Source organism: Brassica napus, chromosome A6 (genome assembly GCF_020379485.1).
Source record: "Brassica napus cultivar Da-Ae chromosome A6, Da-Ae, whole genome shotgun sequence".
Lineage (NCBI taxonomy): Eukaryota > Viridiplantae > Streptophyta > Magnoliopsida > Brassicales > Brassicaceae > Brassica > Brassica napus.
In genome coordinates, this window is record NC_063439.1 from 21853834 (window position 1) to 21867274 (window position 13441).

At 36.1% G+C, this 13441-nt stretch overlaps 3 protein-coding genes across 5 annotated transcripts; 1 reads left to right on the forward strand and 2 right to left on the reverse strand.

Annotated features, from left to right (window-relative positions):
* The first annotated feature begins 6356 nt into the window (after positions 1-6356).
* LOC106348496 (pentatricopeptide repeat-containing protein At5g24830-like) lies at positions 6357-9094 on the forward strand. Of its 3 annotated transcripts, XR_001270935.3 has the most exons (5): positions 6357-6610; positions 6699-6823; positions 6893-7081; positions 7151-8667; positions 8772-9094. XR_001270935.3 is itself a non-coding variant. In XM_013788248.3 (4 exons), the coding sequence occupies exons 1-4, from the start codon at positions 6605-6607 to the stop codon at positions 8607-8609; spliced, it is 1779 nt and encodes a 592-aa protein (XP_013643702.2). In that variant the 5' UTR covers positions 6357-6604; the 3' UTR covers positions 8610-9094. The 3 variants fall into 3 exon arrangements, 2 of the variants coding, with proteins under 2 accessions (XP_013643702.2, XP_013643703.2); XM_013788248.3 differs by having other exon boundaries at positions 7151-9094; XM_013788249.3 differs by lacking the exon at positions 6357-6610 and having other exon boundaries at positions 6693-6823; positions 7151-9094.
* Positions 9095-9180: 86 nt separating this feature from the next.
* LOC106348497 (tRNA (guanine-N(7)-)-methyltransferase) lies at positions 9181-10485 on the reverse strand. The gene is made up of 2 exons (XM_048735113.1): positions 10254-10485; positions 9181-10027 (listed from the first exon to the last, which is right to left on the reverse strand). The coding sequence occupies exon 2, from the start codon at positions 10019-10021 to the stop codon at positions 9266-9268; it is 756 nt and encodes a 251-aa protein (XP_048591070.1). The 5' UTR covers positions 10022-10027; positions 10254-10485; the 3' UTR covers positions 9181-9265.
* On the reverse strand, positions 10436-13286 carry LOC106348498 (cryptochrome DASH, chloroplastic/mitochondrial-like). The gene is made up of 13 exons (XM_013788250.3): positions 12868-13286; positions 12644-12783; positions 12376-12558; positions 12150-12275; positions 11978-12052; positions 11770-11886; positions 11651-11697; positions 11509-11585; positions 11360-11435; positions 11196-11265; positions 11005-11128; positions 10876-10925; positions 10436-10791 (listed from the first exon to the last, which is right to left on the reverse strand). The coding sequence occupies exons 1-13, from the start codon at positions 13256-13258 to the stop codon at positions 10549-10551; spliced, it is 1719 nt and encodes a 572-aa protein (XP_013643704.2). The 5' UTR covers positions 13259-13286; the 3' UTR covers positions 10436-10548.
* Positions 13287-13441: the final 155 nt, after the last annotated feature.

Below are 13441 nucleotides of genomic sequence, written 5' to 3' on the forward strand. Positions count from 1 at the left end.
GTTTCGACTAATACGTATAATTCTTTTTCTACGGGGACAAATGACACTTGAGATTCACATTGATCGTGACCAGGCCTTTCCAAGGAGAAGCAACTAGCGCCAAAAACAATAGAAATAAATACAGACTTACAGAGTAGCAGCTGTCGAATTTGTCGGGTCTATCATGTTCCATTCAGTAAAAAACCATATCCCTTATATATTATTCATGCAAAACGGTTAATATTAAATTCAAAGATGTGATTAGGGAAGTGGGAAATTGAGGAAATATATGAGAACAAGATGATGAGGGAAGGGGGTCTTACCCAAAATGGATATATGGCCATGAAAAGCTGCGATTGATTGATTCCCTCCCCTCTTGCGTTACTTTTTGTTTTACAAGTTGACTACTTGACACGCAGCGTGACACAACTATGAAGTCATTATTATTACTAGGTCTGTGTCCGCGCTACGCGCGGATATTGTGTGAAGTTAAAATTTGTGTATGACCATAGTTGTGGCTGTTTATGGTTGTTGTTGCAATAGATTTAAAGTAATTTTAAGAAGGAATATATGAAATTAAGTATTTTAAGAAGGAATATATGAAATTAAGTATTTTAAGATTTATTGTTCATTTTTTTATGCAGATGAAGTAGGAAGTGAATCGATAGAAATGTAAAAGTAGAGGGGAGTTTCTGTTTTTGGTTGTGTACAGTGGCTTTCTGTAGTAATGGAAATTAAATTAACGTGTGTGAAAATTAGAAATACAGTAAAACATCTATAAATTAATAATCTCTATAAATTATTATATTTTGCCAATCTCAACTTAGGTCAGTTTAAACTTTAACACAAATCAATAAAATAATAAGATAATAGTTTTTCTTTAGAAAATTCTATGCAAATATATGGTCCCTTTAAAATTAGGGTAATTCTCCTAAGTAGACTATTTTCAAATTTTTGTCATAAAAATAGACCACAAAGAGAAAAATGACCAATTTTTTCATTTAATAGATAAAATGACTCTAATACTCTATTATATTTAAATTTTTTTTTTTTTGTAGTTTTAGATTATATGTTTTCAAATTCGAACTTTTTATAAAGTTTTTTTTTTGAATTTGTTTTTATTTGTTTTCCAAATTTCCTTTTTGTAATTCAAAAATACTTTTTAAAACTATTTTTTAATTTTTATTATATTTTTTTTAATATTTATTTTAAATTTTAAAACTCAATCCTAAATCCTCACCCCTTAACTCAAAACCGTAAGGTTTGAATTAATTAACCCTAGGGGTATAAATATTTATTTACCCCTTTAATGATATATTTTGGTCATTTTGATCTTTAAAGTTTGTATTTGTGATAAAAACCTTTTTAGTGCTATCATAGGGTATTTCTCTTAAAACTATAAATTAATAATTTATCTGTATACATGTTTTATATAAATAAGAACGTATTATTATATTGTTTGTTTTATATATTTTTGATGAGATTTAGTATATATGTTTTTTTATCTATATACATGTTTTATTATTATCTGTATATATGTTTGTTTATTATATTTAAAACCGCATTTAAGTTTTATGCAATACATACATCAAATAATATAATAAAACTAATATAAATTCATTTTTTTAAAAATAACAATTAATGTATATACACTAAAATCAGATATTTTCTTATCTTAATATTTATATCTTAAAATATGAAATCTAAATAAGGAAATTTTTGTAAATTAATATCTCTATAAATTAATAAAATTTCAAATTCTCAACATTATTAATTGAAATATTGTTCAGCATTATGGTGTTTTGAATTTGGAAATAATCTTTTAAAAGTGTGTTTAGGCTTCCATTAATAAAATTATTGGAAATTAAGTAATATTTGCACTAACTAATAAAACATATAATGATAATTTGAAATTTTGCATTATGATTTTTTTAGATATTATTATATTAATTTATTTTGTTATTCATGGTTTGCATATTTGCATGGATGTCCATGCCAAAAGATGAATAATTCTATTTCAATGATTAGTGATAGTATATATTTTAATTATTTTTAATAAAATATATGGTTTCTAAATATATGTAATTTTTTGTAACTTTTATTATTATTTTTATGTTTTACTCTTTATTTCCTTTTTTATATTAAAGATTATCAACTCAGACCGAATATGATCCCTTAGAAAATCTGTATTGTATGGATTTTTTTTCTTGAAAAAAATCGTACGGAAAAGTTGATGTAAATATTTTTTATAAAGTTAATAAGATTATGTATACATGTACATATATATAATATATTTCACTAAAGACTGTAACATATAAAGTGTATATTGTCATGTTTAGAAATTTAGTTAAATTTGTTTTGTAGTATCTAATTTTGTATGCCATGAAATATTTAAAACCAAAATTTTGCCATGTTGTGTTTTATTTCAAAGTTATAATAGGGCTGATTGGTTGGGAAGTAATAAGAGACTTTAGCTTTAATTTTTACTTATAACCACAAAAAATTACCAATCTTGTTTTATCTAGTCTTTGAAGATAAAGTAAAAAAAAAATGGTTGTAACAACCTATCTAAAATATTATTTTGTAAGCTCTAGAGAAAAAAATACTGTTGTAAGAATATATTTCCATTTTTATTATTTTCATTTAATTATTACGGCTACATTAGATACAACTACATTAAATGCACCTACATCAAAAGAATCATACAAACAAATTTTATAGTAAAAAATAAACAATACTGAAAGCTAAAATATAATATTTGCATTCGTAATTTTTATTTTTTATATTAAAATTGTAATTTTAATTATGTAAGAGGATAAAAGTTAAATTTTGAAAAATGGAATATAAGGTTAGCTTATAAAATTGTTGATTGCACTATCTTTCAGTACATTTTTATTTTGGTTATTTAACCTAATTAACCCTATAAAGATTGGATTATTTTTGTTTGATGTTTCTCATTAAGCTTGGTTCGCACGCATTTTAACAAAATAATGATATCCTAACTAATATGCACAATGCATCGTAAATACAGATCTCGGTGTTTAGAAAAAAACATGGAATTAACCAATATAAAAATTCAGCTTAATGAGAGTGAAACGACTCTTCAGTTCCCAATTCTCAATGGCACGTGTGACTGCAAGGACCCTTTGAGGTAGCCGTCCTCAAAGTATCCTCTTCGATCCTTTATCCGCCTATGTTCTTGTTCATATGTTGATCTGTGATTGAACGACAGACCATTATATTAACAGAACAAACAGAAAAATCTCACAGCTAAGTCAACATAACAGATCACGAACAAAACTCTGTTTTGAGGCAAGCTGTTTAACAGCAGATGGAAATTATTAGCTGACCAAATCTAAGGTTGTAAGTTTGCAGTTCACTAATAGTAGAAAATACTTATATGCAAGGGATGAACCTCATATCTTCATTATACTTTCTAAGTTCATTAAAATTAACCATAGATTAGGAAATTAATTAGAAGCTCTGAATTAACCATGCGATCATAAAGTCACTGTTATGCTCCATTGTGATGAATGTCACATGCCAGCCAAATACCTGTACATATTGAACTTTGGACCATCACTTTTCTTGAAACAGCTGTTCATAACTTCACATTCCTCAGAGAAATGATGGTAAAATATTTTAAAACAAACCTTAAAGGCTTAAAATATTCAAAATCTAACAAACCATGAGTTGGTTACCTTTTGACTTCTCACTAACTAAAGCTGTTAACTATACCAGTGCTTACATGAACGTAGATACCATTAAACTTCATCTCTCGTCTCCGATCTAAAACGGTCAAATCACAAACACATAAGTAAAACAAATATCAGAAATGCAGAGCCTAGATTCAAAGCTCGCTGTGTCGTTGGAGGATGAATTTAGTGTCTCGTACCTCAATCTCAGTTGTAGGGCTTTAGTTTAAGAAGAATTATAATCTGGAAAATTACAAATAAGATCGAGTATATTTTTTAACCCGACAAACATTCTTCTACCTAGCAAAATGTAAGATTGGTAGATGTTAATAAAATAGGTCTGGCCCCCATCAAATCCGCAGAATCAATCAAGATAATAAGTCAAGCCAAAGAGTCAGTTTTACGAAGCAACCACAAACTGAATTAAAGAAAGCTGAAAAAAATTTCATGTTACCATGAGATATTGACCGAATATATACATGATTACATCAACAGGAGGATTTAAATACGAAGGATTCACCAGGGTAAAGACGGTCCATCATGAAGACTGTTGACGAAACAGTGAACGCCACTATAGGGATTGGAAGGATTTGTCCAATGGATACAGCAACTTTCTCTGCGTAACCTCTACACAACTGAGACAAAGAAGGCATCAGAAATTTAAGACTTTAGTTATTATCAACAGCTAAACATATGAAAACGGATTACAACCAGAAACGTCTCCTACACTAACTCACTCAAATGTCCTGTTACTGAATACTAAGTCACTAAGAACATGAGTGTGAGAATCGAGCAGTATATTCACACTAAGCTTATAATCAATTTCACATATATCAGTGGAACTTGACACAGACTGAGTATTATTATCCCTTACCACAATCTTGTAAACTAAGTAATATCTACCTGGTCACCTATTTCAAGCTAGAGTTGACTTGTCGATGGATTTGATGGATATGAATCACTCGAGAGCGGGTATGGCTAGAGAGTAAAGACCACGTCTCTGGAGAGTATCATAGTGATTCAGACGAAGTTGTTTATATAGGAGTAACAAAAGGAGGTGGAACGATTACAATTTATGAAGAAAGAAGAAAATAACAGAAATGAATGAGTATGATGGGTCGACATAATTACACACTAATGGCGAGTTGGATAGACGGTTGGATTTTCCGAAGGTGAACGATGACGGCGAGGGAGAGAGTCGAAGATCAATAATCAATTGGAAACATTGATTTTTTCTAAATGGGCCACTTCCTTTTATTTTAGCCCAGTCGAGTTGGTCCTTTTCTAGTTTTTGTGCGTAAACAAAGTGATGATGTGGCAGATTCAAATCTCTTGATAGGTGGATTATTTTTGAGGACGTGGAGGCTCTCTCCTTTTAGTATATTCAACTTTTAGTATAGTATAGATACAGCATAATAGCAATTGGTTTATGAAAGCCATCTTACAAAAAAAAAAAAATAATAGCAATTGGTAGGTCATATACTCGTAGCCGAAAGAGAAATGTAACAATATGTGTAGCAGTCATCATATCTATTAATTAGCATATTCTAGCCATAACCAATTGATGCTTTTGATTTGATCTTTCTCTCTTCTCGGGGTGTGAGAACATAAAGCTCTTGGGAGTTTTACTGGAACATGACTGTTATATAAAAAATTTAGGTCATTCTATTAATCACCAAATGATTTTAAGTTTCATAATTTGTCAAAATTTAATATGATATATATCAAAAACCGAACGCATGCTAACCCGATCATTCATGCCCAAAAGAGGTATGATCGATCTTAAATCGAAAATAGATCCGACCATTCTAAATCATATATTAGGATATTATCGAGATTAATGGTAAAACAATTATCATACCGAAGACGGGTGTGAGGATATATAACTCATCAAGAGTTTCACTGGAACATGACAAATACATAAGGCAATTAAAAACCAATGATAAATCCAAATTTAGCATATGACATCAGAGCCATTTGAAGTTGGACCAATTGATTTTAAATGGAATGATCAAAATCTTTTATACATTATTCATGTTCTAGTAAATTTTCCGGAGTAAAAGCTTTATATTCTCACACGGGGTACATGAAACCCATGATTGTTCTTTCTTTTTGTTTGTATAGTGATAAATCTCACATTATCTTTTAACTCTAAAATATCAACCTTAATGGACTATCTTAGGTCCATAAAAAAAATGGTAGACCTTATCCAGTTACCTCCACTAGTTCCGGTTTTATCTTTGACATCCACACTGGACCCTATGCATAATGGTCCATATCTGGAAAAATTTGCATGACATTTCTTTCTCAGGTTACACAAGTACACTTCATTTCAAACATACTGTATACTTACATTCAGGAAGAGAAAGAGGTCAAAATAACTGTATGTAGTTTAGAGCCCTCCTATTGCAAGTTTTTAATAGATTTCACAAATCTATAAAAATGGCTTAGGTTTCTCAAATTTGAATACAAATTCTTTTTTTTTTTTGAGGAACCAATGAAGAATCTTGCAATGATTGTTAACCGCAGTTTCAAATTAAAAGTAAAAAATGTAGAGGCCATGTTAAGCCCATTCATAGCTGAGCCCATCGTTAAGGGCTACGGCCCATCATTAAGGGCTACGGCCCATCATAAGCAAGAACCCTAATTTTATGATTTTGATGGCGTCATCTGCAATCTCCAGGATCAGGTACTCAAACTTTCGATTCTTTTCAGAATATCATTTCCCCTCAAAGCCTTATACTGATATATCGAATACATGCACATATGTAAATCTATCCTTCAGATAAGATCAGAAGCCGTTGTGTGTATGAATCGTGTGAATGTGTGTTTCTTAAACTCGATGCGTATGAGATAAGGTGGAGGAGCAATAATTCAATCCCGATCAGAAAGTCGTTTCCTTTTTGCAAGCTTTAGTGTCTGATTAATCCATGACTGTAAGTGTTTTTTTGCAGCTTCTCCTCAGTTATGTTTATTCAAAAAAAAAGTGTTAATCTTTTGCTGTTTTATCGATTGAAAATGCAGCTTCTCATCTCTTGTGGGGAGGTTTCGTCTTCTCAAACCACTGTACTTCGCTTACTCAACCAAAGCGTTGACTTTTTATTCGACAATGTCTCTAGGATCCTTGCTCCTGTTTTCACCAACCTGAGGTGACTTTTCATTCATTAGTTTTTCTCCATGACAGTCTGTTTGCTGATTGATTCTCTATGGATTTGCAGGGACTTTGAAATGCGTCTTTCTTGTATCGAACGTCCTCAGTTCACTCCTGGCGATCATTCTTATTTGTCTACTGAGAATTGGATCTCTGATAGTAAGGGTTATTATGACCATAAGGGAGACCCTGAAGCTAACTTCAACGCGCTGGATTCTATCTTGAAAAGTAGTTTGGATCGTCTTGCTTCCTTAAGGTTTCAGTTCTGAACCAGTGCACTTCATGGTTTTGTTTTTTTGTAGTTTAAGACTTGCTCTTCTTGTAGGGAGAGTGTATGTCGGACAAAGAGCCTCAGATACGATGAATCTGTAGCGATCCACGCTTCTATAATGAGGGATCTTTGTTTACAAGGGAAGCTGGACGCTGCTCTCTGGCTACGGAAGAAGTTGATGCAGAGTGGGTTTATCCCAGGTTTGATCACACACAATCATCTTTTGAATGGGTTGTGTAAGTTAGGTAGCATCGACAAGGCGGATGGGCTTGTTAAAGAGATGTGGGAGATGGGTCCTTCTCCCAATTGTGTTTCTTACAACACTTATATCAAGGGTCTTTGCAGTGTTAACAATGTAGATAAAGCTCTGTATCTCTTTAGCACTATGAGTAAATACGGCGTTAAGCCCAATAGAGTGACTTGCAACATACTCGTGCATGCGCTTTGCCAGAAGGGTCTTATGGGTAACACAAAGCTTCTTGAAGAGATTTTAGATAGTAGCCAGGCGGATGCGCCTTTGGATATAGTCACTTGCACCATTCTGATGGATAGTTGTTTTAAGAATGGGGATGTTGTTCAAGCCCTTGGGGTTTGGAAGGAGATGTCGGAGAAAAACGTCCCTGCTGATTCGGTTGTGTACAATGTCCTTATCCGTGGCTTATGTTCGAGTGGTTACATGGTGGATGCTTATGGGCTCATGTGTGACATGGTGAAGAAAGGAGTTGATCCTGATGTTTTCACTTACAATACTCTCATAAGCGCCTTGTGCAAAGAGGGGAAGTTTGATGAGGCGTGTGGTATCCACGGTTCCATGGAACGAGCTGGTGTTGCTCCCGATCAGATCTCATACAAAGTTATCATTCAAGGTCTGTGTATGTACGGAGATGTGGCCAGGGCCAACGAGTTCCTTTTGAGCATGCTAGAGAGCTCTCTCCTTCCGGAGGTTCTGCTATGGAACGTGGTGATTGATGGTTACGGAAGATGTGGAGATACCAGCAGCGCTTTATCCGTTCGAAACCTAATGCTTTCTCACGGCGTTAGACCGAATATTTACACAAACAATGCTTTGATCCATGGGTATGTGAAAGGAGGAAGATTCATCGATGCATGCGAGTTTAAAGATCAAATGCGATCAACCAGTGTCTATCCAGATACTACTACGTATAATCTGCTACTAGGTGGTGCTTGTACATTCGGTAACTTGAAGTTGGCTTTTCAGCTGTATGATGAAATGATGAAAAGGAGATGTCAACCTGATCTGATTACTTACACAGAGCTGATTAGAGGGCTATGTTGGAAGGGTCGGTTGAAGGAAGCAGAAGAGCTTTTGTCGAGACTGCAGGCGTCTGGTGTGACACTGGATCATGTTCCGTTTTGGATACTTATGAGGAAATACACCAAGTTGAGGCGGCTAGACGAGGCGTATTTAGCTTACAAAAAATGGCTAATGACGAGGAGCAGCGGAGGAGTTGCTTGTCCGAGCAGGCTAAATCACGTGCATACAGAACATTAAGCAGTAATGTGCTACTTGAAACAAAAGACAGAGCAAGTTTACCATCATTCCCTTTCAGGTAGTTGTTCTGATGTGGACGCCTGAGCTATGTTCAGTTTCTTTTATATATGGTCAAACCATTAGATTGTTGAAGAGATATGAATCTTGACTCCTTATGCATAGAGAATCTGAGACGAGGAAGGAACACACTGGAGCTATGTAGCCTTTGTTGGTGAAGTGACAGGTGATTACAGAATGCTTCACGTCTTGAAAATGCAAGGAGACCTCAATTGATATCTTAAGAATCAATTGATATGTTTTCTTCCAATCCCTCATAGATTATAGTTACATCCAGGTTTTGATGAATGTTTTCGGCTTTAGGGGCTCACAGGGCTGTTCCTCCCCAATATACTTTCTTGTAAGAAACTTGAAAAGCCTTTCATTGTTAGAACAACGTGAATCATCATCTTGGCTTATGCCATTACATTTTAAAACTTCATTTTTAAGATTGGTTCATGTACAAAAAAAAGGCTAATATAAGGCCACATTCTCTTTTCTCGAAAAGATTCATTAATTTCAAAATTTCTGTAAATACTATCCCAAAAATTTTAAATTAAGAAAGAAGCTTGTGTTACAACAACAATAAGATGCTCACTACATTTAAAGAAATATCAAATTCAAGAAACATAAGCAATGCGTCTGAAAACGGCTCTGAAAGTCTGTCCTCCATTCCTAGCAACTTTCTGCCCTTCCTCAGTAGCACTGCACAGAAGCTCAACGACAGGATCCGAATCAAGCTCATCTTGCGTCAAAGACTCAAACATCGGATGTTTCTCCAAGCAAGACCTCATCCACTCTCCAAGCTCCTCAACATCAGTGATCGTGTATATAATCCCACCAGCTCTAAGAACGTAAGCATACTCATCAAGCAAATCAACGCTGATCACTCTCCTCCTGTGATTCTTCTCCTTGAAATGCGGATCGGGGAAGAGGAAAAACATCTTGGAAAGCTGTCCTTTCTCAAAGTAATTCGGAATGTACTTCATCGAGTTCGTCCTAACGACAGAGACGTTCTCGTACTGTCCCCCCGAGCTCGTCTTCCTCAGGGCTAAGATCCGTTCCTTAACGTATTCAGTCACTTTATCCCTCAGCTCCATACCGATCATGAGCGTATCGGGGAAGAGCGTTGCAAGGGAGATGAGAAGGCCACCAAAGCCGCATCCGATATCTGCGAACTCGACCTTCTTGGAGACTTCTTCGTTGTTGGCTCCAAAGAACTTGGGGAAGTGAAGTGAGAAGTCGACATGAGATGGGGAGATGGGAATGGGGAAGTGAGAGTCACTGAGTGGGTTGCTATGAGCTCTTGCTCTGTAGAAACGCTTACGTGGAAGGCCTGTTGATTTGCTGAAGGTTGGTTTCGTTTCACTCTCCATTATCAACTTTGACATAGATAAAGACAAAGAGATTCAATGAGCGACATAACAAAACATAACAGTCTTATACGAATAACATATGTTTTGTTCTAAAGATCTGGTCTGAGCTTAACTATTGCGAAAGGAATAAACTTTGAATAAACCCATAACGAGTCTGCAAGGGGGTTCATAGTTAACACAATACAACACGAACACAAAAGAAAGAAAAAAACATTGTAAGCAAGTGGACTACCTGATTCAATCTGCACCTCGAGCTCGTTGTTCTTCGCAATCAAATCTTCGAGAGTAGACGCAGATAGACAAAAGAAGAGCTTAAGCTACGTAATTAGGGTTCTCATGCTTTAAATGGGCCCAAATTCAAATAGTTATTAATGGGCTATAAGCCCATTACGATCTCAGATTGACCCATTATTCTATATGAGACGTTGTTTCAGTTTGAATTAACGCGCGCAATTACAGTTACTCAATTCACATAATGTTTTTCTTTTTAAATCGTGTAATACAAATTTGGTGAAGAATAGATGGATCTAAGGAGGACCATTGTGTCTTGAACGTCGCCCGCTGTGATTCCCTCTGAAACCTCCACCACTAGACTTCGACCCTCGAGACGTTTGAGCATTACCACCACCACCATGATGACCATGCTTCAGTGGAACAACCGTGTCCATATACATCAGTCTCCCTGGCCAATGCCTCTTCTCTTTTGGAAGCCGTCGCAGCTGCTGCACCCAAAACGCTACGTATTCCCCTTCTGGATCATAGTTCTGTGCCTGAACACAGAAACACACACAGTTCCAGTCTCTTCTTCACATCACTTGCTTATATCAATCAAGATGTTGAAATTTTGTACTTACTTGCTTGGGAATGCTGAAGTACCGGTCTTCTCTAGGATCATTTCCAACTCCTTCAAGGAGCAAAAACGAAGTCTTTCATTATCTAAATGTTGAATAATATAAACCAAAATGTGTTGGCCTGACTAGTACCTGCTCCATAGGTCCAGTTTCCGTAGTTAGAACACGGATCATAGTCCAATAGACATGTCTCAAACCATTCCGCACCCATCCGCCAGTCCAACCCCATGTCCCTCACCAGAAACGAACAAACAATCTGTGCAGCGAATGAATGAATGAACGAACGATCATCCATGAAAATGAACACTAATCATAAACTTCACCTGCCGGCCTCGATTTGACATGAAACCTGTTGTAGATAACTCCTTCATGTTTGCATCTATAATAGGATACCTATGCAACAATCCATGAGCAATCACTATAAAGGTTAGCCTTTAAAGCCTCTAGCATTGAGAAAATGATTAATGATATAATCAGAGATACACACCCGGTCTTGCCATCTCTCCAAGCCTCAAACAGCTTCTTATCTTGACTCCATTCACCTTGAACATTCCTTGGACCACCTACGAATTAAAAAATATGCTTAATTAAAGTTCACGGTAAGCACTTAAGACTTGTCTGGTAAAGCATCATTACCTAGGTGGAACAAGGAATTGCCACACTTGATTGAAAGAAACCTAAAGTAATCCCTCCATATTAACTCAAACAACACCCTACAAACATATAACATAAAATCAATTGAGAAGTTTACACCAAGGACTACGAGTAAAAGACATACCAGTATGTTGAGTTGTTTGCTACTCTCTCTTTTTCATATTTTTGAACCTGAAAACATTTTTCAACTACCACGTAAGTGAAAACTGCTACGTGTTTGGTGACGTTGGAAAAAGGTTTGACCTCTTCGTAGATAAAGCGAGGAGAGATACACCCAAAGGCAAGCCATGGAGAGAACTTCGTCGAGTAATCAGGTCCCAACATTCCGTTCCTTGTCTCTTTATATACTTTTAAAAGATCCTGCATGCAAAACAAAAAAAAGACATACAACATTATATATGTACAAGCGTCATAGTAGATGCAGGAGAGCTCAGGGTTTGATGATCTCTGCCTTCTTCCAGAAGTACTCAAAAACTCTGCCTACTCCAGCACTTTCACCACCTACAAATCTCATTCCTCTGGTCACCTGTTTCAACATACATGTAAAGACTTAACTAACAAAGAATGCTTCTTTTTTTTTACTTCCTTTGTCTCATTCTAAAGAGGTTCTCAGAGAAACTCACCTCTTGTGGCTCGATTCCAAGTTGACCAAGAGTTGGAACATCTCCCCAGTTATCAACAGAAGGTGTTGGCCCTAGAGAAATTGGAATCCGAGTGGAGCTTCTGATTCTACACTTGGCTTCCACCGACTGCAAACGAAAACAAGCATCCATGTGTTATGATTCCTCATTGGTCTCATTCTCATTTACTCAAGAACTTAGTTACTACCAACCAAAACAAGAATCACACCTTACGAAACTGGGTGTACATATCAGGCAAATCAAGAACATCAAATGGAAGATCATCTTTGTGGTACATTGTGCTTCCCCAGATAAGCTTAAGCTTAGTTCCATTTCCAGCCCCTTTCAAAGCTTGACCCACAAGTCTTTCAACCTGTAGCTCCTCGCTGCACGTTTCTTTATGACCGAACACCTAAACACATAAAATTTTTTAAAAAAAAAGTTAAAACAGTCTTAAGAAACATGTCTCATCACAAGCAGATAAAAAAAGACTTAACTGAATGAGCTCCAAAATCTTTAGCAAGAGAGGGAAGAATGTCTTCTGGTTTACCACTCCGAATAAGAAGATTGACTCCTCTTTTCATCAGATTCTTTCTCAAATCAGCCAAACACTCCATCAGAAAAGCACCTCTCAAAGCTAAACACATCACAACACAACACAATGTAAAACCAAAAAAAAAAAAATGAACATATCAAACAAAACGATCTTTTGGAGCTTTACCACCGGTTTTAGGGAAGGAGAAGTAGTGAGTAGTGTGAAAGAGACGTGGATCAAGACAGTAAACAGGCAAAAGGGTATCAGAGGAAGACCAAGCTCTGTACAATGCGTCGTTGTCAAGCACTCTAAGATCGTTCCTAAACCAGAGAATCGCGGTTCCTTTGCCGTTTCTCTTCGCTGAAGAAGGCAATGCGTATCTCTCAAACGTTTTCCCGGCGACTGATTCCATCTCCTCTTCGTCGAGGGCAGGAACACGGTGTATATGTCCGCTCATTTTCGCGGCGGAGCAGAGGAACAGAGAAGAAACGGGTGGTTTCTTGGAGAGATGGCTAAGGTGAAAGCTGAATCTGCGAAGTGGGTGTGAGAGAGGAGAGGAGAGGGACGAAACCGCCATTCGCGGGGATGCTTTGTAAAGTGTACAGTCATCTCCTTTTTTCTCGTTGAGTTGTGGAGGCGACACGTGGCGGTTCTTGGTGAAGTGTGACGTGGCGGATGTTTAGCCTTTTGTCTGAATCTGGTGGGAATTGCGTCGTTCTCTACTTTTACAATATTACTAGGTCATTTTCCGCGCTACGCG

Coding starts and splice junctions, on each gene's coding strand:
- LOC106348496 (XM_013788248.3), top strand. Junction 6,824..6,892: donor CCTGTTTTCACCAACCTGAG/GTGACTTTTCAT, acceptor ATGGATTTGCAG/GGACTTTGAAATGCGTCTTT. Junction 7,082..7,150: donor GATCGTCTTGCTTCCTTAAG/GTTTCAGTTCTG, acceptor CTCTTCTTGTAG/GGAGAGTGTATGTCGGACAA.
- LOC106348497 (XM_048735113.1), bottom strand. CDS start 10,021: ATGGAGAGTGAAACGAAACCAACCTTCAGCAAATCAACAGGCCTTCCA.
- LOC106348498 (XM_013788250.3), bottom strand. CDS start 13,258: ATGGCGGTTTCGTCCCTCTCCTCTCCTCTCTCACACCCACTTCGCAGA. Junction 12,559..12,643: donor AAGATTTTGGAGCTCATTCA/GTTAAGTCTTTT, acceptor TTATGTGTTTAG/GTGTTCGGTCATAAAGAAAC. Junction 12,276..12,375: donor TGTACACCCAGTTTCGTAAG/GTGTGATTCTTG, acceptor TTTCGTTTGCAG/TCGGTGGAAGCCAAGTGTAG.